This window comes from Tenrec ecaudatus, chromosome 9 (genome assembly GCF_050624435.1).
Source record: "Tenrec ecaudatus isolate mTenEca1 chromosome 9, mTenEca1.hap1, whole genome shotgun sequence".
Classification (NCBI taxonomy): domain Eukaryota; kingdom Metazoa; phylum Chordata; class Mammalia; order Afrosoricida; family Tenrecidae; genus Tenrec; species Tenrec ecaudatus.
The window spans coordinates 153,983,862-154,008,836 of NC_134538.1; the positions used below are offsets into that span (position 1 = coordinate 153,983,862).

General features: G+C 53.8%; 1 protein-coding gene across 1 annotated transcript in view; it reads right to left on the reverse strand.

The window, feature by feature from the left end:
- Window positions 1-23,429, reverse strand: part of LOC142456586 (solute carrier family 23 member 1-like) — a 28,317-nt gene extending 4,888 nt beyond the window's left edge. The window contains exons 1-8 of the mRNA XM_075557735.1: window positions 23,312-23,429; window positions 18,937-19,083; window positions 16,719-16,876; window positions 7,718-7,877; window positions 3,956-4,137; window positions 3,111-3,231; window positions 2,191-2,347; window positions 1,308-1,561 (exon numbers count right to left, since the gene is read on the reverse strand). Coding sequence (XP_075413850.1) covers window positions 1,308-1,561; window positions 2,191-2,347; window positions 3,111-3,231; window positions 3,956-4,137; window positions 7,718-7,877; window positions 16,719-16,876; window positions 18,937-19,053 — 1,149 coding nt within the window. The 5' untranslated portion in view covers window positions 19,054-19,083; window positions 23,312-23,429. The remainder of the gene's footprint in view (window positions 1-1,307; window positions 1,562-2,190; window positions 2,348-3,110; window positions 3,232-3,955; window positions 4,138-7,717; window positions 7,878-16,718; window positions 16,877-18,936; window positions 19,084-23,311) is intronic.
- Window positions 23,430-24,975: the final 1,546 nt, after the last annotated feature.

Here is a 24,975-nt window from a genome sequence, read left to right on the forward strand (position 1 = left end):
CCACCCAGCAGCGCCGGGAAAGACCGGCCTGGTGATTTGCCCCCAGGAAGACTGAAGGAGACCCTGCAGGGAGATTCTACTCGGCCAGCTGGGGGCCAGCGGGGCCTTGGTGGGTGAGCAGTAGAAGCCTCGAATTTCAGGCAGGGGCACGGGTTTGATTCCTGGCCTGTGTACCCCATGGGTAGCCACCATGCGGCCCCCAACTGTCAGAGAGGCTTGTGTGTTGCTGTGATACAGAATAGGTCTCAACTAAGTTTCCAGACTAAGACAGACTAGGAAGAAAGGTCTGGCTGTCTACATCTAAAAAATCAGCCAATGAAAGCCCTGTGGGCTACCGTGTCCCCGTCCTGCATTCCATCTGTTGTCACGCGGTCCCACTGTCATGTGCTGGGGGCCAACACTGCCGATCCGCTCCTTCCCACCTGGGCACTGGTCTCTCTGCCCCTCTCCTTGTCCCCGCGGTGGTCAGAGGGAGCTGTGACTGGGGAGGACGAATCACAGAAGGACCCTGCTGCTGGCTTGGCCTCAAGAAGCTGTCAAAGGAACCAGGTTCTGGGCCAGCCTCCAGAGACAGCACAGCCCCGGAACTCCGTGACAGGCTAGCCCAGGGCCCCTGCTGGACCCCCGCCTCCAGAGCCGCTTGAAAACCAGTACAGCTGAGATCCCCTGCTAGGGCAGCCATACTCAAACACCTCAAACTCACAGTGACCACCTAGGGCAGGATAGAACCGCCCCTGTGGGTTTCTGACACGGTAACTCTCTTAGGGAGATGAAAAGAGCAGCTGGTGGTTTCGAACTGCTGACATGAGGTTAGCAGTCCAACGCACCAGGGTTCCCACAGGGAGGACCTACTTGGAGGGGCAGATTCAGGTACCTGGTCTGCCCCAGTACCCCATGTTCTCACTGGAGGAGCAGACAGTCTCCTGTCCCCCAGCCCCCTCCCCCCTGCACCTCTTGAAGCCTCTGCACCTCTTGAAGCCTTTATGTGAATGATGCCCACCCAGGCCCCAGCCTTACCCAGTTATGCCCACACCCTCCCCAGCCTTACCCAGTGATGCCCACACTCTCTCCCCAGCCTTACCCGGGTGATGTCCGCCCCACCATCACAGCCTTACCTGGGTGATGTCTATGCACCCCTGCCCCCAACCTTCTCCAAATGATGCCCACACCTTCCCCCCAGCCTTACCTAAGTAATGCCTCCCTCCCCAGCCTTACCCAGGTGATGTCCCACCTTCCCTGGGTGATGGGATGATGGCCTGCCCTCTTACCCAGACGATGCCCCCTTTACCCAGGTGATGCCCCCTTACCCGAGTGATGCCCAGCGCCCCGACGTTCTCGCTGTAGGAGGTGGTGCCGTTCCCTGTCCCCCAGGCCCCTGCCAGCAGACAGCCGAGCCCCTCGATGCCGATGCCCCTGTTGATGGCGTGCTTTGGGGGGGCCGGCGCCCCCACCAGCCGGGCACAGGCATGGTAGTCACCCACCGACTCCACCATGGATGAGATCACACCGGCGATGATGCCAAAGACCCCTGCCAGGCTGATGGTGGGGAGACCCCACTGTCCTGCAGATGTAGTTCAGAGGGGCACAACCAGACAGTGAGGCGCTGTCGCCCCAGATACTTTCCTACTGTGGCAGGGAGGGGTCACGGGAGGTCTCCGGAGAGCTTCCAGGGCTGGACAGCTAGCCTGGGCGTGGGCTTTGGTTCCATCCCTGGAGGGGGCGGGGGTGTGTGCACGTACTAGCTTAGAGGCTGCTGGCCACAAAGAGAGGCCCCCATCCCACCGCGACAGAGCCACACCCCTGGAGGCTGGGAGCATGCACCCCAAGCCCAGGACTCAGCAGGGACACCAACCGGCCCCCCAAATAGGCTTGCCCTGATCTCTCCAGAATGTTTTATTTCATCCCCAGACTTCCCTTGGGTCCCAAGGGTGACACAAAGGCCTGATGGTAGGCACAGATGCTTCTGGCTCCCTGGCCCTCACCGTCCTAAGCCAGCACGAGGTAGGAGTCAAGGGCATGACCTGAGCTCTCCCCCATCCCAAGACTCTAAGGACAACCTAGGGGCCCCTTTTTCTTGTAGGGGACTGGCATGGACTCCTGGGACCTGTCCTCCCACACACCCCATTCAGTGTACTCCCCCCACCCCCTACCACGAGCCTCGTGACAGGGGATCTCAAACCCTATCGGCACCTGGATACGGAACACGGAACCACGGGGCCTGGCTCAGGACGTCGCCTTTGGTGTCGGTTCGGGCCCCATGCCCGTAGGCCGTGGGGTCTGCGGGGAGGACCTCGGTGACAGTGAGCGCAAAGCAGGTGAGCCAGGCCATGCAGAGGGCGAGCAGCACCTGTGGAGGGACACGGCCGTGATCTTCAGGATGGCCTCCTGGGCAGAGGAGTGGGCAGGGTCTGGCTCCCTCTCTCCTGGGGTGCTGGGTTCTGTGAGTTCAGCACCAGCCCCCTGAGCCTCTGTGTCCCCATCTGGACAAGAGGCTCACGTGCATCGCCCTGCAGCCTGCTCATGTCTCTCAAAGTGGGGTCCTGAGCCTTTAGTCCCTGGGGTGGCAGCCCAGGATATGCGTCTTCAGCCAAGTCCCCAGACAACTCTTCCGACCCGACTGGCCGCTGGCCCAGATTGCCTGAGCAGCCGAGCGGTTGGCATGTGGGAGGACACTTTTACATTGAGAAATGCGGTTCACAGTGAAGTCCAGCCTGAAACCATGCTCAGGTGAGTGGCATGGTGTGGGCTCTGGGGGAAGGTTCTGGAAAGGGGCCTCCTTCAGTATCTGTGGGGCCTCACAGGCACTGGGCAAGAATGCCCTCTAAGCCAAGCCACCGAGCCTGTCTCTCCAGCCCTGGGTTTATGGAACAGGGGGAACTGGCTGCCCTCTCCCCACCCCAGGATTTTCTACACGCACAGCCCAGGGACTGTGGAAAGGCTGTCCCGTGCAGGTGGCCGAGGACAGGCTCTGAGAAACCTGTAGAGAAAGAGCCGGGCAGTGTTAATACCACAGGCCAGGGAGCACTGGCTCCTGGGAGGGAGGGGTGGGGGGACTGTCCCAGTCTCCAGGTGAGCTGGCTGAGTATGGGAGAGGCCAGGGTGCTACTTACAGGGAACACCTGGAACAGGTAGAACTTGGAGGTCTGACACTTCCTCTGGTGCCCATACGTGGGCACGGGCACCGGGATGTTTTTCAGGTACTGAGAAAACAGCACGATGAGGAAGATGGTCCTGAAATAAGAACAAACCCAGCCTGGCAAGCTAGGGGCTGCCCTGCACCGCCACGTCTCCCCCTGTGCTGCCCACGCAGACCCCCTGCTAGGAAAGGGTGGGCCGAGGGGCCCCAAGAGGGCTGATGCGGGCAGGGAGCTGCCATGTCCAGGAGTTCCCTTGAACCGCTGCTGCCGTGAGAGCCAAAGAGGGCAGCGTGAGAGAGCCCAGGTCAGCCTGCAGGTCGGATCAGCCTGACACCCACATCCACTCAGACCAGACGGCACCCCAGGTCCCTACAGTGCTCCTCCGTGTGTCTTCCCCTGTATCCCCAACAGCCGCCATCACCCCTGCCGGGCACACACGAGTGCTGCCGGCCGTCTCTAGTTTCATGGCTGCTCAGATCCAAGTCCCACCTCTTCCCTAGACTCTAAGATGCCTGGTGCCAGAACCTCCCCCCTGTCACCCAAAAAAAAAATATGGCCTCAGGAGAGACCCACTGGCAACAGACTAATTATTCTGACCCACTACTGGTCTGGAATGAGGGGCTAATAAAAACTAGCAGTAACCGTAAGCTCTAAGCATCAGCTTTAACGCTCTACAATACAACAGTATTCATGAATGCATTTGTTGGCCGCAAGAGCCTGACGCCATGCACCACGCATACACGTCTACCGACTGGTCTTCTGCCAAGAAGAGCACATGGGCTGCGGTGGGTGGGGGCTCCTGCTCCGAGAGTACTCACATGAAGGCTATTCCCCAGTGCACCCCGGCGTCGTTGCTTGCCGAGTCGAAGAGAGGGAGGGCCACCAGGGAGATGGTGGGAGCAATGGTCAAGGGCCCGATGAAGCGCATGAGGAAGCCGATGAGGCCGGAGAAGCCCACCAGCATCTGGACGCAGGAGGCCACCATGATAGCACCCTGCAACTGAAGGGGGCGGGGGGCTCAGGCACCTGCCAGCAGGCCCCAGCCCCCGCCCCCCAGCCCACCATCATGGGCACAGGTGGTCTACCCCTCCCCCCCGAGGCAGTGCAGGAGAAAGGGACTCAGAAAAGAAAGTTTGTCCCAGGTTGTTCTTTGGGGCTGCATTTCCCACTGTCTGCGTATTTTCGATCACCTGCTAGACACGCTCCACTTCCTGTGGGGCTCTTCAGGACACAGGCTTTGCACTTATTCCTTGCCATTTGGCTGCTGTGTTTGTCTCTCCCCCACCTCCCCCATCTTTATTATAAGGGTAGGCAGACTTTTTCTGTGAGGGGCCAGCTCATGAAGGCTTTAGGCTTGAGTTCGATTACCTGTGCAGACCGTGTGTGAACAAATGCGTGTGGCTGACAGAACTTTAATTATGGGGCTGAAGTTTGAATTCCGTGGGATCTTGGTGTGTTATGAAAGACAGGGGCTCCTTGGGTGCCGAACCACTCCAGACTCGAACTTGCCATTCCTCAAATAGCAGAACCCTGCGTGGTGTCCAATCAAAACATCCAACCCTGTCTGGGCTGAGTCACGTGTCGAGCCTTGCCGTGGACACAAAGGAGTGACCCTTCAGTCCAAGCGCTGCTCTGGCGTGGACCACACAGAGCACTGTGTTAGGGCGTGAAATCACTCGCCATTGTGCCTTGTTTGTTTGCATAAAATATCAGGATCAAGGAAAGTGAGTGCCCACAGCAGAGAAGCTGAGAAGAAAACTGAGATCCACAATAGAGTGAAAGACAACCCTCATGGGAGTGTGGGGGACGGGGATGGCCGGGCAGGGGGAGCTGACAGCAAGGGCTCAATAGAAAGTAAATGTCTAGAAAATGACGATGGCAATATAGATACAGATGTGCTTGATACGATTGATGTATGGATTATTATAAGAGCCATAAGAGCTCTCAACAAAATGGTTTTTAAAAGAAAGAAAACAAAGAAAGAAAGAAAGAAAGAAAACAATCATTGTGAAATTGGAATCAGGTTGACGCTTGTCTGACATGGCACCTGAACACAACATAGCTAAATCGATATTTTCAACATTTGGGGGGAAATTTTAATTAGAGCTGCTAATGCGACGAAAGATGTGAAATCGCTAAGGAACCCAGACCATCGAAGAGGTTGAAAAGGGACTGTTAAATTGGCTAAATCAGAAACAACTCAGTGGCAATGGGGTATCTGAGACAGCGATATTCGAGAAGGTGAAAAAGCTCCCGCTTTTCCTGGGAAAACGAATTTATAAGTGTAACTTGGGGGCCTCAGAGCCAGGTACTTGGTTTTCTGTTATTTCTTGTGGGAAAAATATGTTCACTGGTCAAACTTTTCAGTCCCTCCTTCTGTCCGCACACCTGCCTCTTTGGCCCATGTACAAGTTCTACAGGAGCACGGTGGAGTGTTCTGGAATTCCATTACAGAATATTAACGGGAATATCATTCCATTAGTGGAATAATATGCATGGCTGGAGAGTCATGATGAAACCACGAAGCATGCCAGTGAACACTGAGGAACGAAGGGGCTGTGGACCGCCAGAAGGACAGACAAATCCGTCTCGGAACAAACACAGCCAGATGCTCCTGAGAAGCGAGGACCGTGAGCCCTCATCTCACACGCTTTGGACATGTCATAAGGAGAGACCAGGCTCTGGGGAAAGGCATCCTGCTTGGTAAAACAGCGTAGCAGGTCGGGTGGGGGGTGGGGGGAGAGGAAGAGCCCCCCCCCCGCCCCGAAACAGATAGACACAGTGGTGTCAGCAATGTGCTCGGCCTAGCAGTGAGTTGAAGGGATGAACCGACCCAGCAGCAGCTCATCTTTAATATCCTTTTCCGTTACAACCTTATTTTCCCAGGACCAGGGAGGGGATGATGCCCCCTACAGAGGGAATCACAGAATAGCAAGGCACCTGAAAGTGATTCACGTGGGACTTATGGGCTGGATTGGCATGTCTGGTGTGATGGGACCCATCCTACCCAGTGGAGAGGATTTCAAGGGGACCATATGCTGCTGGTTGGATCCTTGAGAAAACCACGGGAGAAGGACGCAGAAGGAAGGCTCGGCAGTGATTGGACTCTCCTGATAGCTGATGGTGCATTCTGGGCAAATGATGAGCTCATAGGTCACTGCTCGGGAACGGCGTGAGAGGACAATCCTGCCTAAGGCTGTTGAGTGCCCCTCCCCATCTCAGGTGGCACCCTCTACAGCCCTGCAGCCCAGGCCAGGTAAGGGTGTTGGCGTCTGGAGGCAGCAGCTAGTCTCCTGTCCCCGAAGGTGTGGCCAGTCCCCTGCCAGGAGCCCCTGTCCTCAGAGTGTGCTGACTCTCTCTCTCCCATGCCATTCGGATAAGCATACCCTGGAACCTGGCCAAACTCCAGAAGTGCCTCAAGGCCACCCGTCCTGTCCCGGATGGGACTACTGGATCCAGCAGGCTCAAGTTTGGCGGCTGGCAAGTATGGGACACAACTGTCCAAAGCAGGTTGGCTCAGTGGACAGCCCCGGGGCTCGGACAGGCCGCACGCGGGTTTCCTGGCTGGGAAGCTTCTAGCACGGTCAGTGTGTGCCCATCAGTGGAGACTGGCATGCTCCTGCGATGCTGAGGGGGTGTCAGCAGAGCTTGCTGGCCAACTAATCAGCACCTGCTGGGTCCCAGCAGCCCCACCTGAGTGCCATCAGGAGGATGGCACGAGACATGGAACCACCGGGAAGCAAGGACTAACTCAACAGCAGGCCGACGCCACCACCACTGTGGACACTTGCCGACATGGTGCCTGTGAATCTGTGGCCTCCAAGTGCCAGGGGAGTTGTAAGTGCTTGGTAATTGCTGCTTCCATCATGACCATCACCACCATCTCCATCACCACCACCAAAATCTCTCTCTCTCTCTCTCTCTCTCTCAGATGGCAGCCACCTTTAAAGTCGGGCTAAAGTAGACTCTGGGCATGTACCTCCCCCCGACATCCTCCTAGATTGTGTTCCTTGGGGCTCTTACCACTCTCACAACCTCTCCCTCTAGTTACTTAGGGAAGTGAGGGTGCTGCGGTGATGTTTCAAACTCTTACTGTGATCTGGATGGAAGGTGACAGAGCCCGTTGGGGTCCCATTCACCAAAGCATTCTGTTTCCTGATGTTAGTTTGCCCTGCCCACCACAGCACACCCACACTTTGCCCACTTTCTCCCCGTGGTTCCCGTTTCCATCATCCTGCTGGCATGTGTCCCTCCCCCCCTCGCACCATGCCTAGCACACGTACACATAACAGCGTTCCCTGTGTGTGTGTGTGCAAAAGTAGATACCGACATGTTATCTTCGATTATGGCTATGATACGCAAGCTTTTAATTGCCGGGGGATGGGGTGGGGGCGGTGCTGAGTAATTTTTTCTCTCTCAAAATGGGGAGGTCAGCCAAATATGTTTGGGAACCTATGCTCTAGAATGTTCCCTCTCTGAGGGCAGGCTCCTAGCCTGTCTGACCTGCAGATGGAGCTCAGAACCCAGGACCTGCCCCAGCGGCGAGCAGCCCTCAGCCCCTCACCCCGGCAGGCCAGTACCTCTCGGATCCTCTTCTGCCACTCCTCAGTGAACTCGGGCGAGCTGGTGTTCACCAGGCTGGCGTTGAAGGTCCAGTCAGGGCACTTCCAGGCCGGGAGCGAGAGCATGGCCAGGGAGGGGGCCACAAAAGCAAAGGTTCCTCCCTGCAGAATGGGCAGCCTGGAAGGAGAGGGTGAGGTCACTCACAGGGTCCCCTGGCACAGAGGCCTCAAGGGCAGGGGTCCCGGATCCCAAGTCCTAGCTGTGTTTGAGATCACTCAGGGCCCCGGGGTTATCCGTGTGTACAGAGCGCCTGCCAGGCTTCTGGTCGGGCCCACAAATCCCAACAACGTTGAACAGGTAAGAGAGGGGTGCAGGGAAGAGACACTAGACACCTCTCTGGTCCTGGTGGGAACCTGTGCACCCTGCCAACATGGAACAGGTAGGAGAGAATCTCTCACCAGTCCTGGAGGAGAGAGTGGGGAATTCAGCACACACAGAGTGGCTGCAGCCCTCTGGCCTCGGACCTGGACAGTCCCCCACCCACCTCTGGGCCCAGGTTACAACCCAGCTCACACCTAGGCAGGTCCCCCCTCTGTATCCTCTCCGGCTAGTCCCCTACTGGGAAGAGGGGCATGGCCCCAAATCCAGCCTGCCAGGGTCTCTGGTTCTCCACAAATGACAAGAGTCCCTGGGCTCTCCTGCAAGTCCACTCATCCCGCGGCCGGGGCAGCTGGTGGTCTGTCCTCAACGTGCCCCTCTCTGCTCCGGCCTCTGCAAGGCCTTCCAGCAGCACCCACTCGCCCAGCTTGCCCTTAGTGGTAAGTGCAGCCCGGGAGAGGTCCACCTCTGATGGCCTTCTCCTGTAGCCGGTCGGAGGCTGCGAGGGTTTGCCGAGTCTGGCCACTCAGGCCATTAGAATTGGAGGAGTTGGGGAGAAAGCCACTTAGACATGGTTAAAGTGAGGGAAATCCTATTTGATTTTTAATAAGAGAGCTTTGAATATCTGCTCCTTAGAAGCAAGGGTGGTGAGATTTCATCTCACCTACTTTGGGCACATTGTCCAGAGGTACCACATCCTGGAGAAGGACATCATGTTTGGGGAAAAAGGGTGGAAAGAGAAGAAGTCTCTCAATGAGAGAGAGCGACGTGGCGGCTGTAGCAATGGACTCAAGCACAGCAAGGCTCGTGGACGGGCAGTGTGTCCTTCTGTCCTTCGCAGGACGGCTGTCATCCGAACTGATGCCTTGGCACCCCATAGCAATGAGAGATTCTTAACCCAACTTGTATTTCGGCAGTGACATCTATCCTTCAGACGGGGCAGAGAGTTTTCATCTAATATTGGCCCCGATTGACAAGGAGATCGCAGTACTTTCCGACATCTCCAACACACCTTGAAGACGCCATGGACTTCAAGAAGAACAAGCACATTTGTCTGGGAAGACGGACAGCCAGGATGCCCCAGGGCAGCGAGGACCGTGAGACTCGATCTCACGTGCTTTCTGCGGAAAACTAGCTCCATGGCCCCAGCAACAATCCCACTCTGGGGACTCCGGGACCTTTAAGAGTCCCAGTCACCTCGCTCAAGGACACGAGTACAGTGCTCACCCTTGTACTGAGCTCCCTTGTCAAGTAAATAAATGGTGGGGAGCCTGTCACACACCTGGTTAAAAGGGTCGAGGTGAAGGCCGACAGTCCACGGTTGATTCATGCCTCCACTCTCCAACCATTTAAAAAGAAATACATCGGGTACCAACTGTCCTTCCCACTGCACTCCCTACTTCTCTGGTGGCTGGCTGGTTTCGCAGCTGTTGCAGACAATACTGGCAATGGTGGGGTGGACTGCGCAAGTAATGGGTTCCGATTCAGGTTCAGGGATGCTCAGAACACAGTTCTTTGATCAGGCCAGCTTCTTTTTAGCCAGGCCTGCAGGCAGGCCTCTGGCCCTTTGACGAGCCTCTGCCCTGCTGACACAAATGTTACAAAGCTCTCTTACCTCTGCCAACAGGTGCTCCGAGGCACCTTGCTCTCTATCAGCAAGCCTCCTGCCAGAGGCACTCAGCGTTCTCACTGCACGTGCCAGGAAGCACATCACGCTGGCTCGTGTCTATCTCTTGATTCTATGGTCTGTTTGCTGCCCTGTCTCTGCAGCGGCTTCTCGCTGTCTCTCATGTCTCCGATGTCACACCTCTCTGTCTACTGGATCAAGGAGCTTCTCGGTCCAGTGTTCTCAGGTTCTCCTCTTTCTTGGTAGTCGTAAGAGCCCCCCTTTCCACCTCTGGGATGGCTGATTCTAAACGTGGCAGAATGGCAACACTGACCAATCCCCACGTTAGGGCTCCAGACATCTTATTTACCAGGCCCTAGCCCATGAGGGCGCCATGCTCCTTACCTGCATGATTAGAAGGCTATCCCATCCCTTCAGTGGACTACAAGAACCTCATATCTGCACAGTCCTACCGAGTCATTTGGGAGGAGCTGCAAGGACTATGGCTAGAAGGGCCATACTGTGCTAGTTACATAATCTGGTGTCAATTTGGAACTTAAGAGGATTAAGAGTGAAGGGGTGGAGTCTAATCTGTCTAATGAGACCTCTGTGTAAGTATGGATTTCTTCCGAGAATTCTGGGAAATCTGGTTATTCCTCCTTGGAGGCGGGAGAGACTCTCTGCTCACTTCCTGAGAGACACTCTACCAACAAGACAGATGTCACTGCGTTGATAGAGCCCATGCCATGGGAACTGGAGGAGTCATATGGAAACCCCTGCCAGCGCTGAGATGCTTCTACTGTCACTGGATCCCAAAGACTTTGTACCTGTTGGCCTGTGGTCGTCTTGCATTCAGCGTCATTGCATGTGTTTCATGAGTCTGAAGAGGACTTTATAGATTGGTATCAAACATATGGGCTGATATTGAACTTATGGCCTTGGACTGGACTGGGTTGCAATGCTTTCTTAATGTACAATTACCCTTTATATAGAACTCTCTCCTATAGACATGTGTGTGCCCATGAATTTGTTTCTCTAGTCTACCCAGACTAACACACATACTAAGCAATTCACTGCACCGCATCTCTTCCCTGGAGGTAAAGTGATTGTCGATAGTTTATTCCAATGCACACCAACTGCATGTGATACAAAGCAGAACTGAGCTCCATGGGGGTTTCATGGCTGTAAATGAACAGAAGTCGATCGCCAGGATTTTTCTTCCACAAGTGACACTGGATGAGTTTGAACTGCCAACCTCTGGGTTAGCAACTCCATGCAAACCATGTGTGCCACCTGGAGGCAGAGGAAGCAAACTCTCTTCCTCTCCCCTCTGATGTGCCGATCACCGACTCACTTCACCATCCCTTAGAGCCACACCGCTCCTGCTCATGCCAGAGCACCAGCGGGGCTTCTGGGGGTCTTTCTGTGAACACAGCCAAGGTGGTTGTGCATCACCGATGGGACAGGAGCAGCGCTTAGAGAGGGCAAGTCTCGGCCAACAGGAAGACGGTGAATGGAAAGGACCAAGGGACAAGGGTGGAGTCAAGAAAATCTGTCTGCAAGCCAGCATCAAGCCTCTGAATGCACCTGGGACTGGGGTCCTCGCTTTGGCCTGGAGTATTGCCCAGAGAAACGTATCACTTGGAAGCAGTCCAAGAAAAGAAGCTACCAGATCAAAATAATGAATAATTATGGAGCTGAAGTTCAAGTTGGGTGGGAAATAGCTGCCTTTAAATCAACTCTCCTCACAACGATCTTATGTTCGATAGAATGAACCATTGCCCAGTGTATGTCACCCCAAGGACCATCAGCATGCTCACGTCCACCTGGTGTGCTAAGGACCCATCTAGTGGTCTCCATTGTCTATGCTGGCCCCCTCCTTCCTAAACATGATGCCCTCCTCTATAGATCCATCCTTCCCAACAGGTGCAGATGCCCCAACAAGCAAAGTAGACACAGTCTTACTTGTGCTCACCTACTAATCTGTAGTGATTGACTTCACATCTGTGATGAAACCCTGCTCTAGCTTGCTTACTGTGTACTCCACCCCCGTCAGGGATTGTGAATTTGATAAAAGGCTTTGATTCCATAGGAAGATGCTGGGAGGTAGGAAGGGAGAGGCCAGCCATACCCAGATGCAGAATCTTAAAAACATACCATATGTACTCAAGCATAAGCCGACCTGAATACCAGACAAGGCACCTAATTTTGCCACAAAATCTGCATAGAAAATGTGTTGAAAAACTCAGCTTATACATGAGTATATATGGTACCTATTTTTTTTAACAGAGATCCTTTTTTAAGTCTTAAACAGGGCAAAGATAAGACAAAAACAAATCATTCCAAAGAGGGAGATCATTGGCATGAGACCACGGTGGTGTTCAAGAGATTCATGGCCACGTGGCTAATTATAGACCATGGAAAACAAAGGAAATTCCTCACGGTGGTAGATCAATCCATCCCAGTTGTAGATGGTACGACAGAAGAAGGGAAAGACCTACAATTGGAATAATATACACTATTGCAGATTATAACCGTTTACAGGATTGGTTCTGCGGCCCTCCGACCACCTTGATCAGAGTATGACTTATGAGTATGTGACCTTGGCATTCCAATCTGCGTTTAGAGACTGCCCCCACCCCCGGCCTGGTCAGGGGAGTTTAAAATGAGCTGCACCAGAGGGCAGAGCTTTATGGTCAGAATAAGCTCAGCGGAGGCTGGATTGGGGCCAAGATTCAGAATGGAGTGAGGGCTTCACTGTAAACCATAGCTTTCTGCAAATGAAGTGCATAGACTTTAAGTTCTGATACAGCCCCCTCCTCTGATCATGGATTTTATTGAAAATCCTAGGGCTGGTGTGCTTTCTTCTGTTCGGACCAGGTTGATGGCTCCTTTCGACGACCACTTGCTTTAGGGCAAACCAGTAAGACTCCAGCTGATATGCTTTATGATAGCCTAGCACCAACCGACTCTTTCCCCACTTTTTACTATGGCTCACAAGTCTTCTGTGATCACCTCCTGAAGGTGAGAATTGAGTTAGGCCACGTTGTAAGAACTACTTGTTCTTTGAGTAGGCCTTATATCTTAAAATGGGAGCTCGGCTCCATCTACAGAGTGTATCTTTCATCTTCTATATATGCATACACACATACACTGCTCACTAGAAGCGGGGTTTTTGGTGGAGTGCAAAGATGGGAATTGTCACGACAGCTTACCAAGTAAGATTACGTAAGCCCATTCTGCCCTTGCTTACTGGGTAGTCCGGCCCAACTTCCTGATGGCCTGCCCAAAGGAAGGGAGTTGGGTAATGTTCCACTGTGATTCACAGATTTTAAATTGGCTACTTTTCAGAAGGATGGCCAGGTATTTTTTTCTAGCCTGTCTTAGTATTGAAGCCCTGATGCACCTGTCCACCGTGGTGGCCCTGCTGATCTTTGGAATAACCAGTGATATAACTCCCCGCATCTCAGCAACACCCAAGCAACCACAGTGCACCACACCGACAGATGAGCGCGCTAGGGAAGGGCATTTTGAAGGAATCAAAACAAACCCACTACTGTCGAGTCCATGCTAACTCCTAGTGACCCCACAGGAGAGAGAGGTGCTGCTCCTGGGACTTCTGAGACTGTCCACCTTTATGGAAGCCACCTGCTTCATCTTTCTCTTCAGGGTCTGCTGGTGGGTTTGAACTTCGGACCGTGAGGTTAGTAGCTCTAAACTCCACCCATTACCTCTCCAGGGCTCCATTGAGAATTTGGTCTAGCCTATCTTTTATTTCTCTGGCCTTCTAAACCGATAGGCTTTTAAAAGAAGAAGGGGTGGTGTGTCCCTTGTCGCGGATTTCAGAGGTGAGCATCAAGGGGAGGAGGACCCTTTCAGTTCCCTGAGGTCACACCAGGAGGGCTGCCCTCCAGGCTGCCAAAGAACACAGCTGCCCGCTCCACACGAGGGGTGCTAGCTAGCAGTCAGACCCAAAGCAATAGTGATGGCCTGATGTGCTTTCAATTGCTAAGACCTTGTGAAATCTTATCGCGAAGTCGGGTACGTTTCGGTTTCTAATCAGGAAACGTACATGGTTAAGTTCTGACATAGATAAGTACTCCACAGCAATGAGTTATATTACAGGTAAGACAAACAAACCTACTTGGCCTTTGACTCATAAATTATCAGTTACATGGATTTTACAGATTTTCACACCCATTTCTACGGATAGAGGCAAATTCAAGTTTGCGTCTGCCCCACCTTCACCTAGGACTTCGGCATGGTTTTCCTGATTGCAGCCCCTTCTTTCTGGTCACGGCCAGTGCTTTTCATTCACGTGAGCCCCTTGACCCTTAATCTTGTGTTTCTCGGACTGTGCCACAGGGACGGGCCCACAGGGACTGCGATTACCCGTGGGGGAGATGGTCCCTGTGCATGTCCTGTGCCAACACCCAGGGCTTTCACAATAGGAGAGTTGCAAGGAACGCTTCGATAGCGTCTGTGCTAAACTCCTTTACTTTGCTACTGAAGCCTTTAGGAGGCTAACCGAGTTGTCCAGATTCTCACAGTACAGGTTCAAGATTGGAGGATCAGCATTGAGCCTTTTGCTATAATTACAGCTAATATCATCACAGGTTTTAACTGCGGTTGTGTGGGGGGGGCAGCAGGGAAGAGGTCCACCCTATACAGAACTTCTCTGAGTCTGTCACTCTGCGTAGGGAGAGAGACAGACCACCCGGGTAGCTGGCAAGGAGGCCAAAGACTCTCCACCAATTCCACTGCCACCACCAGGCACTGTTACTTAGCTTGCATGCTAGGAAACGGGAGGGGAGGCTGATCAGAGCAAGTCCTGTACCGAGTTGATGCCTTGGTGGGGGGTTTGGAAGAAGTCTTGGCTCACAGAGATGGTGGGAGAAAAGGAGAGAAACAAGAAAAATAGGGGTCCTGGTCTCCTGGGGCAGCAGATAAGGACAAAGTCTAAACTAGAAAGTGTGACGTTAAAACCACTCATCGGTTAGCTTGTCATACTGTGGTGACTTCATGTTACTGTGGTGCTGGAAGCAATGTCACCAGTGGTTCAAATCCCAGCAGCGTCATCCAGTGTGAACAGGTTCTCAGCGGAGCTGCCAGACTGAGAACAGACCATGAGAAGGAACAGGCCATGGAAAACCTTCGAGTTCCAGTGAAACATTGTCCGATGCTAAAAACCCCATGACCAGGGGCAGAACACAGTGCCGAAGATGAGCCCTCCCCCACCCCCCAGTCGGAAGGTCCCCAATATCTGACTGAGAAAGACCTGCCTTCTCAAAGTTAGCTCAACCAGAATCATGCCGATGGAGCGAAACCTTGAGGACCTTCATTCGCTGGGCGGGACTCAACTCAGCAAGAGAAGAAACATCTATTAATGATCGGTGCTGGGAAGATGCAAAGCAAAGCTGGGAGCCATCAAAATGGAGATGGGATCCATCAGGATCCATCTCCTAGGCATTCATGGGCCGAACTGGACTGATGGTGTCTATTCGGAAACAGGTCACCATACCGTTCATGTGCCAGCAGTGACCATCGAGAGGGATGGTGCGGCATTTGTGGTCAGCAAGGACATTTCACAATCTGTCTTGAAGTAGAGTGCTGTCTGGGATAAGACAGTATTGATCAGAAGACAAGGAAACCCAGTCAACACATCTACTATCCCAATGGATGCACCAACCACTAAGGCTCCAAAAAACCCGCCCTGCCATCCAGTCCGCGCTTTCTGCCGGCCACCCGGTAGGACAGGCAGCCCTGCTCCCAAGGGTTTCCGAGGCGACACCTCTTTAGGGGAGTAGAAAGCCTCATCTGTCCCCTGCAGGTGACCAGTGGTTTTGCTCTGCTCTCCTTTGGGCTGGCAGCCCAGCTGGTAAGCCCTCCGCCACCTGGGCGCTTACTGTGAGAGCTGGTGATGAAGAAATTGAAGAATTTTGCCAATGTCTTCAGCCTGCAATTGGTGAAACATGCAACCAAGATGCGTGGATACTGACTGGCCACCGGAAAGCAAAAGTTGGAAACAAAGAGGAAGGAACAATAGTTGGACCTCTGACCTTGGGAGGAGAAATGAAGTGGGAGATTCGCATGATAGAGTTTTGTAAGACCAATGACTTCTTTGACGCAAATGCCGTTGTTCAACAGCACGAAAAACGATTGTGTCGGTGAACTTCTCTAGGTGGGATGCACAGAAATCAAATGGACGGTCTCTGTGAGATGACTTGACGGAGAAGCTCAAGCTCATCCGCTGATGTCCACAGTGATGGTGGAAAAGACCATCAACTGCTCATGTGTAAGTTCAGGTTGAGGCTGAACCCGTCCATGGAAACCCAAATACAATCTTGAATATATCCCACATGGATTTCAAGAACATCTTTTTTTAAAAACAGTTTTATTGGCACTTCATCCACATATCATACAATTCATATCAAGAATAGTTGTATTGAGAACAGATGCAAGGTCTTAAACACTAATGATAGATGACCTGACGAGCCATGAGCGGACATCTAGACCATCATGACCATCACACATGAACAAAGCAAGAGATCATCTAAAAGACAGGAAAGAAAGACCAGATCCAAGTGGATGCCAGCAGAGACTCTGAGATTCATTCTTCCTCGTGGAGTTGAACAAATGAAGAAGTGAAAGAGCTAGCAGGGAATTTCAAAGGGCAGCCCGAGAAGACCAAGCAAAGGACTACAGTGGGATGTGCAAAGACCTACAGTTCACAACCAAAAAGGAAGTGCATGCTCTGTGTATCTTAAGCTGAAAGAACTGAGGGGGGGGGGGGGAAATCCAAGCATCAAGTTGTAATGTTGAAAGATCCTATGATCAAAATACTAAATGATGTAGGAAACATCAAAAAAAAAAGATGGAAATAATTCATAGAGTCAGTGTACCAAAAAGGACTGGTTGACATTGGCCCCTTATGCCATTGTCCATGGGTTTGCGATGAATTGGGGCACACTGGCAGCACCAGTAACAACACCGGCAGGGCAAAGACAGAATGCACATCATGCTGCTTCACTCACCTGACACCTAGGGACACTTGTAGGAGAGTGCAGATGCCAGAGACGAAGAAGATGGTGCTTATGAGGTAGCTCTGGGTCAGGGGGTCATGCTGCAGGCACAGGTCCTTGGCCAGGATGAGTGGCACAGCCACCAGCCCTCCAAGGGCCGTGAGGAAGTGCTGTGGGCAGAGAAAGGGGCAGAGAGACCTTCAGCCCAGCCTGCTCTTCCCCCGATGGGACCATCCTCCCTCCCTGAAACAGAGCCAGGCAGAGGATTAGGAGGGCCAACAGTAAAAAGCAGGGGGCCACTACCCTGGGCAAAAAATCACAGTGGACAGAGCACAGGAGAGTGAGGCAGGAACCTAGTTGGGGTGCTGAGAGCTTATGAGCAAGGCAGAAACCCCAAACCAATCAGTTCCCCTGTCTAGTCTGATTGATGCTGACCCAGAATAAGACAGGAAGCTTGTTATTAAAACAAGATACACAGGGAGGGACAGGCCACGGACCAGGAAGACTGGCGCATGAGCAGTGAGCTCTTGGCCAAGGGTTGTTTGAGTCCCTGAGAGGAGAGGCCAGGGCTGAATCCATAGCAGGAGACTGGCTGTAAAGGAGGTTGATTAGGTAGAAATTAGATGGATGGATGGATGGATGGATGGATGGATGGATGGATGGATGGATGGATGGATGGACGAACGAATGGATGGACGGACGAATGGATGGATGGACAAATGGATGGATGGATGGTTGGATGGATGGACGAATGGATGGATGGATGGACGGATGGATGGATGGATACGTGCATAGAAGGAAGAATGGAAAGATGGGTGGATGGTACAGACAGATAATTCCAACACCAAACTCACTGCTACCAAGTCAATTCTGACTCATAGCTATCCCCTAGGACCATGCAGCATTGCCCCTTGGGGGTTTTGAGGCTATAAATCTTTACAGGAGCAGAAAGCCTCGTCTTTCTCCTGTGGAGCAGTCTATGGGCTTGAACGACTGACCTTGAAGTTAGTTGCCCACCATCTCATCTACTACACTACCAGGGCTCCTCAGATACCATTTAACCAGTCATAGCTGATCTGTTCAGGGAATGTTCTGGAACAGCTTGACCAGTAATGGTCACTACTGCTCTCTAGAGTTGGAGTGGGAAGTGGGAACGAGATATAGGGATCGATGGGGAGGAGACCTTGGGCTCCCACTGAAAGGCACAAGTCCCCCACTTGTTGTGCTTTCTTTGGTTAACCCAAAAGGTCCTATGAACTAGGAGTTGGCTGCCCCCTAGGGAGGATGGCACAGGAAGGCTTTCGGAGAAGCAAGCTCTGTGTCGGTGTTGGGGTGCTTGGACAGGGTTCCCACTGCTCCTGTGTCCTCCTGAGATACAGGAAAAAGAGTGCAGAGACTCTGTGACCTGTCAGTCCACACAGGACACTGTTGTCTCTAGTCAGGCGTTTGGTTTCCCATCTAAAATCAGACCCCGCGACACTACGTGTGACCCATTTTGTGACATGTGACTCACTCTCTCCCATGGTTACTTAAATCGTTTAATCCCAAAGAATGTGGATGTGGGGTGGGGGGAGTGACTCTAAGTAAGCCAAGTTGGCCCAGTACCTCTCCCATCCATCACCGCCAACAAAACCAACAAAACCCACTCCCACCGAGTTGATTCCGACTCATTGTGACCCATAGGACAAAGCAAAATCCCCCACGGGACCCCCAAGGGTGTCCTCTTGACAAGAGCAGACTGCCACATCTTCCTCCCTTGACCAGTAGCTCACTGCTGTCCCAGGATCACAAGGAACCCCACCCAAGGGGGAAAAGGTCCCGTTGGCCTCCCACACCTACTGATCAAGTCAGCATGAAAGAGCCCCCTCCTCTAGCCCCTGTCCCCACTCCCAATCCTAGTGAGAAAGACCAGAGGAGCATCTGCCTGAGGCCAGCCTGAGCCACAGAGTTTCCCATGTTCACAAAGCAGGTCCTGGAGGAGCAAAGCGTGAACGTGCTCAGCTGGGAACCGAGAGGTGGGAGGGTCTCGTCCACCCAGTGGAGCCTAGGATCAAAGTCCTAGCTCTCTGCTGCCGAAACAGCCCAGCCACTGAAAGCCATCTGGTGCTCAGTTCTACTCCGATGCCCACAGGGTCGCTGTGAGCTAGGCCTGCCGGAGTACCCTGGGTGAGAGTGGGTACACCTTTGGCATCACAGCCTCTGGGACACAGAACTTCCTGGGTGGCATTACCTGGATCCCCAAGAAGATGCAGAGGTACCAGGGCGGTGTGTCCAGGATGCCATAGGCCAGGCGACTGCTGCTGGGGCCCCCGGACTGCTCATCCTTCTTCCTGTCTAGACGTTCCATGTGTGGACAAAGCCTATCGCCACGGCTCTGCTGGGAGCAACAACAAGGACGTGTGTGGGCATCCCCTGCTTTCCACAGGATGCCTGCCCTTCCAGGGCAGGAGGCAGCCAGGGGAAGAGGGCTGGTCTGGGAAGGTGCCTGGAGGGTGCAAATGATGTGTGCTCAAGGTTGGCGGTTCACACCCCATGACCCTACTGAAGAAAGGCCTGTTGGTCTGATTCCATAAAAGCCAGGCCCATGGAAACCCCGCAGAGCAGTCCTTCCATCACACACAGGGTTGCCATCGCCAGAACCGGCTCTAGGACAATGGGTTTGTTGGGCGCTGGGGACTTTCAGGTCCAGATTCAAGATGCCATTGGTTTTCTACACAGGCGTCCTGTACTGTGCGGCGATGTGTGACACGCAGCGGGCAGTGCATTGGGCTGACGCTGCAGCGAGCCAGTCTATTTCCCTCACAGCATGAGCTCAGTTCTTGTCTCTGCGCCCCATTCTGGTGATTCCTACCGGGTTTCCACAGTGCCGTTGCACACTGGATAGGCTACAGTAGGGTGCCACCATAGAAGCACTCAGAAACTTGCTTTCTTGCCGTACCCGCGTCCTTGCAGGGGTCTCGAACCAAGCTCACCAAATCACCGAGCTCTGCCTGCGTTATGCATCTGCACAGGGCCTCCATGGGAAGTCAGGGCTCTGACAAGGAGGGGAGGCTTACCTCAAGCCCTAGCAGCCTGGGGACGGGGGCAACCTCGGGGTCAGAGACTGGGTCGGCTCCTCTGGCAGGCAGCAGGCTAGAGCCTCGTTGCCGCTGACCATGTGTCCACAGCCCTGTGCCTCCCTCTGCCAGGCCCTCATCAGAGCAGGTTTCCCGCCCGGTTCTTCTGCTCGGTTGTTAGTTGCTAGAAGGCACTGCTTGTGCTTGCCTCTGCTGTGTTCTCCCAATTCCAGTGCATTCCAGGTACATCAAAGGCATTTGCTCAATGGGAACTGGATGGATGGATGGATGGATGGATGGATGGATGGATGGATGGATGGATGGATGGATGGATGGATGGATGGATGGATAGGTGGGTGGATGGGTGAATTGCAGGATGGATGGATGGATGGATGGATGGATGGATGGATGGATGGATGGGTGGATGGATGGATGGATGGATGGATGGATGGATGGGTGGGTGGATGGATGGATGGGTGGATGGATGGATGGATGGATGATGGATGGATAGGAGAGTATATAGACAAATGGATGAATTAGCAGGTGGATGAAGGGATGGAAGAGTATGAGGGTGGATGGATGGATGGATGGATGAGTAGGTGGGTGGGAGGGAGGGATGGATGGATAGAACATACAACATATGCATACAGAATGCCTTTGGGTTACTTTCTTGCTGTCTAATCAAAATTAACTTCAAATTAAAATCTTTCCCACCAACCTGTTGTCTGCATATTTAACCAACCTTGGGGAAATGACTAATATTGCTAAGCCTTATTTTTCTACCAAGCTAGTCGACATGTCCCTAGAACCTAGAACCTCTGTCGGAGATCACTGAGCCCATTAGACAGTGGCTTGAAGCACAGGACCAGGGCCTGGCACAGAAGAACTGCCCAACAAGGGAGCTCTCAGCCTGTGGCACGAGGCTGTGCACATGTGCTTATGGTTGACCACCAGGAGTCCCTGGGTGGTACAGGGGTCTTAAGCACTCAGCAAGTGGAAGCTTGATAGTTCAAACCCCCTCTCCCCCCAGGGGCACCTCAGAAGACAGGCCAGCTCCCTCCTTCTGAGAAGTCACCACCTTAAAACACCTGTGGACACCCAAGGTCACCCAAGCTCAGCGGTGATTTGATGGCACCTGGTTCGGTATGGGTTTCTGGCCTGGGGCAGTGGGGGAGGGGCTACAATAATGTAGCTAACATACCAGATGATGGGGCAAAACTCAGGACTGAAAACACCAACGCAACGGAAACATCCGTGCATGTGTGTAGCGGGTGAGTCAAGCTTTGTTCAGAGTTGTTCAGATTTCTGTCACAGTTGGATCACAAGGTCAGCTCTGAGCAGGGTGCAGAAAAGCATTCACAGATGGAACAGGTAAGCTAGGCTGACAAAAACACTGGTTTGTGGTTCTAACTATCTCTCGAGGTACTTTAAGGAAGAGAGTAGATTTTTGCTGAGACACTGCATAGACATGCTAGAGGCAATCCTGGGTTCCCCCTGACAGTGTCGCCTAGTGTGGTCCACACCCCACGCCCCTCCCAGGGATGCCCCTGCTTTACAGCTTACAAAGCGCTTTCAATGCGTTCTCTTGTTAGCGTCTCACCACCGTCTTCCAATCCCAAACCAGCCTGACTGCCATCGAGTCTGTGCTGACTCACAGCGACCCCAGGTGGGTTTCTGAGACTGTCACTGTTGATGGGACTAGATAGACCAGTCTTTCTCCTGAGGAGCTGCTGGTGGTTTCAAACTGCCGACCGTGCAGTGACCACTATGCCACCAGGGCCCCTGGCACCTCCAGCTCTCTGCCCCCATTTGACAGATGCGGGGACTGAGGCTAGCTGGCGTTCCCTGGCTTGTCCAGTGCCACCAGGGACGGGGGAGACTGGTGCAGGAAGAGGAGCAGGGGGCAGGCTGAGGGCCCCTGGGAGTGGGGTGGGGGAAGACCCTCACCTCCTCCGGCCCACACTTCCCAGCACCTTCGGATCCTTCTAGGCTCATGTCCTAGCCCTCCCTCACCAGGTTCTCCCCACAAGCCTGCAGAGGGGGGCGGTCCACTGCAGCCTCAGGGAGCCCCCTGCTCTGGAAACATACTCTGTCACCGATCAGAAATGTCACCAGCCAGGCCATCATCCTTCTGAGCTGCGAAGCTGTCCTCCCCAGCTTCTCTCTCTGAGGTTGCACAGAGCTGGGTTCACGTAGAAGGTGTGAACAAAAACCATCTCAGAAAGGCTCCCTCGATCCAGTGTGGAAGCCAAGAGGGGAGCAGGGTGGGAGAAAGGCAACTTCCAAAGTAGAGTGCTGGCAGGAGGGACCCCCTGCTCCCCCCAACTCCACAAGATGCCGCCGCCAATAAGCCAGGCATGTGCCAAGCACAGTTAACCTCCAGAAACCCAGAACTCCAACCTGCTTCCCAAGATGTTCTTTCCCAGGCGGCCAGAGGGGAAGAGAATTCAGAGGCAAGGAGAGGAAGCGCCCTCTCTGGGGGGCCTCCCATTATTCCCCGGAAGAGGTGGCTCAGGGGACCCCAGGGGACAGTGCTCACAGACTGGGGAGCAGGGCCACCCAGGGCTGGGGGTGAGAAACTGTTTCCCCCTCCGTGGGCAGTCACCTCTGCCAAACCAGGCTCACGAAACACTGTCCTTCAAAGACGATGGGGGCGAGAGAGCCCTCCCCCCGCCCCACCCCCGCTCCCAGGAGTTACCAAGACTTTCCTTCTCTGAGCTCTGGCTCCTCGGAGGTGAATGAGGCCCCTGTCCCTTTTCTCTCCCCGCTGCCCTTCCTGCTCGGCCTCAGAAAGGCTGGCTGCCCAGAGAACCCCTAACACGGAAGCACCTGGACCAACCAACAGAGTGGATTCAGCCAACAGAGGTCAACCTGGGCGCGAAGGTGACGGACACATCCCAGCAGAGCTCTGCTTGTCATTTGTTATCAGAGACACTGCCCCTTCAGGTGGCCCCTTCAGGTGGCAGGCTCCCCCTGGGGGGCGGGGGCTGAGCTCTGAGTGGAGGGAGGCAGAGGCAGTAGGGCCGCCCCCCCCAGATCAGCTCCCCCTTCCCTCCCTCTTTCCAGCTGCACTCACCAGCCATAGGGGTGTCCACTGCCCTGCTGTGCATGGCCACCAGGGAGTCCCTCCCTCCCTCCCTCCCTCCCTCCAGGAAGCTGGAATGAGAATGCCTAAAAAGATTAACTTCTCCAGGGCTGACTCAGCATGGGGTGGGCCCAGGAGCCTGCCAGGATGGACTCCAGGGACCATCTTTCTGGATGGGCAGCCCCCTGGCTGAGCGGGAGGCCTAAGGGGGAGGCTCTCCTCACCTTCTACAGGGCCGGGGTGCGCAGCCTCCACCAGGTTTCTCAGTAATCAGTATGGGCACCTGATCAACACCACACCCAGGACACCAAGGAAACCCATGGTGGGGCAGGGGAGGCACCAGGGCAAGGCTCTGGGCCACCACAGCGGCTCGTCTTGTGACTGGCAGAGCCAGGAAGAAAGTCCCCCAGACCAACCAGTCCCTGGAGACAGGTGCGGAGTCATTCTCAAGGGAGAGGCGGTACCTGGGCTTCAAAGGAGTTCTTCCCAGATGAGTCAGGGCTGAACCCGGAAGGGACCCCAATGGGCCCATTGTCATATGCAGGTGAACCAGAAGGAGCGCCACAACAGGGGAGATTAGGGCTCAACATCCTGCTGGCAACTTCCTCTCCCTCTCAGTCAACCAGTGCAGCAGAGGATGGGAGGATCGCCTCACCCCTGGCCAAATCCCTTGCCTGGCAGAGCTAGAAACAACAGTGCCCCACTCAAAGAGGGTGCTTGGAATGTACGCAGCATTCCCCAGTCCTGACACAATCCAATGCCGGGCGGCAGGCTCCTGGAAGAAACCACTACACCCCCTCTGGGGCTCCTGGTCCAGGGCTTTGACCCAGAATCACTCCTGTCCCAGGTGGCCTCTGTTTCATTCAAATTTTGCAAATCGAGTCCAGTTCAATTTGGGGGTCTTCAGGCTTGACTCAACTGGATATTGCCCATAGTTCAAGAGCAGGTTCGACTTATCAGTGGGACGAAGGCCCAGGTCAGATCTGAGGGGCGGGGGTATATGGGGGTAGGGGGATGCTCTCTGTCCTTTGGGGCTTGCCTCCTTGGCACTCAGAAATGTCTGTTGACCCACCATTTAGGAAGAAGTCTACAAGTCTTGCTCTGATTTTGCACTTGAAAGTTCTCTAAAATTCTGGATGAGCTCCATTCCATGAAGTCCGAAGAAGCCAGTGGCGGTGAGTCACAGTGGGGGATGTTGTGGAGGGGTGACCCTGGGCCCTGGGCCTCTCTAGAAACACCTGGTGAAACCCATGTAGGAACCAAGAAGTGGTGGGGGGAGGGGGACCTTTAGGAAGCACAAGAGAGGATGCTTGAGAGGGGAGGAGGCCACAAGCTGGAAAGGGAAAGCCAAGGTCAGAAGTCTCGAAGTCGCTGATCGTTACTGAAAACCTTCCAGGCACCCAGCGAAGACTGAAGCTCTCCACTGCTAACCGGGAAGTCACTGGTTCAGACCCACCCACCGCTCTCCATGAGAACGGTGTTGCTGAAGGATCCCCAAAACCCCCCATGGCCATCGAGTCAGTGCCGGCTCACAGTGACCCTGCTGGACAGTGTAGAACTGCCCCTGTGGCGATACCATTAGGGTGGAGGGAGGGTGGGGTAGAGAGGGGGAACCAATTATAAGGATCTAATATAACCTCCTCCCTGGGGAACAGACAACAGAAAAGTGGGTGAAGGGAGATGTCAGGCAGGCAGTGTAAGATATGACAAAATAATAATTTATAAATTATCAAGAGTTCATGAGGGAGACGGGAGCAGGGAGGGAGGAGGAAAAACGAGGAGCTGATGCCAGGGGCTTTCGTGGAGAGCAAATGTTTTGAGAATGATGAGGGTAACAAATGTGCAAATGTGCTTTATACAACTGATGTGTGTATGAGTCCCCAATAAAATGATTTTTGAAAAAAAGAACTGCCCCTGTGGGTTTCCAACAGTGTAACTCCTTACAGGAATGGAAAGCTGGTGGTTTAGAAATGCTCACCTTTCAAATCCAAGCCCAGCATAACCACGACGTCACCAGAACTCAGCCATGATGTGACAGACCTAGACGACAGGCCTAGCACCAGGCAGCAGCCTCGCAGAGTCCCGCTGAGATGACACGGACTTGCCGCCGCAGGCAGTGGGTCTCGGA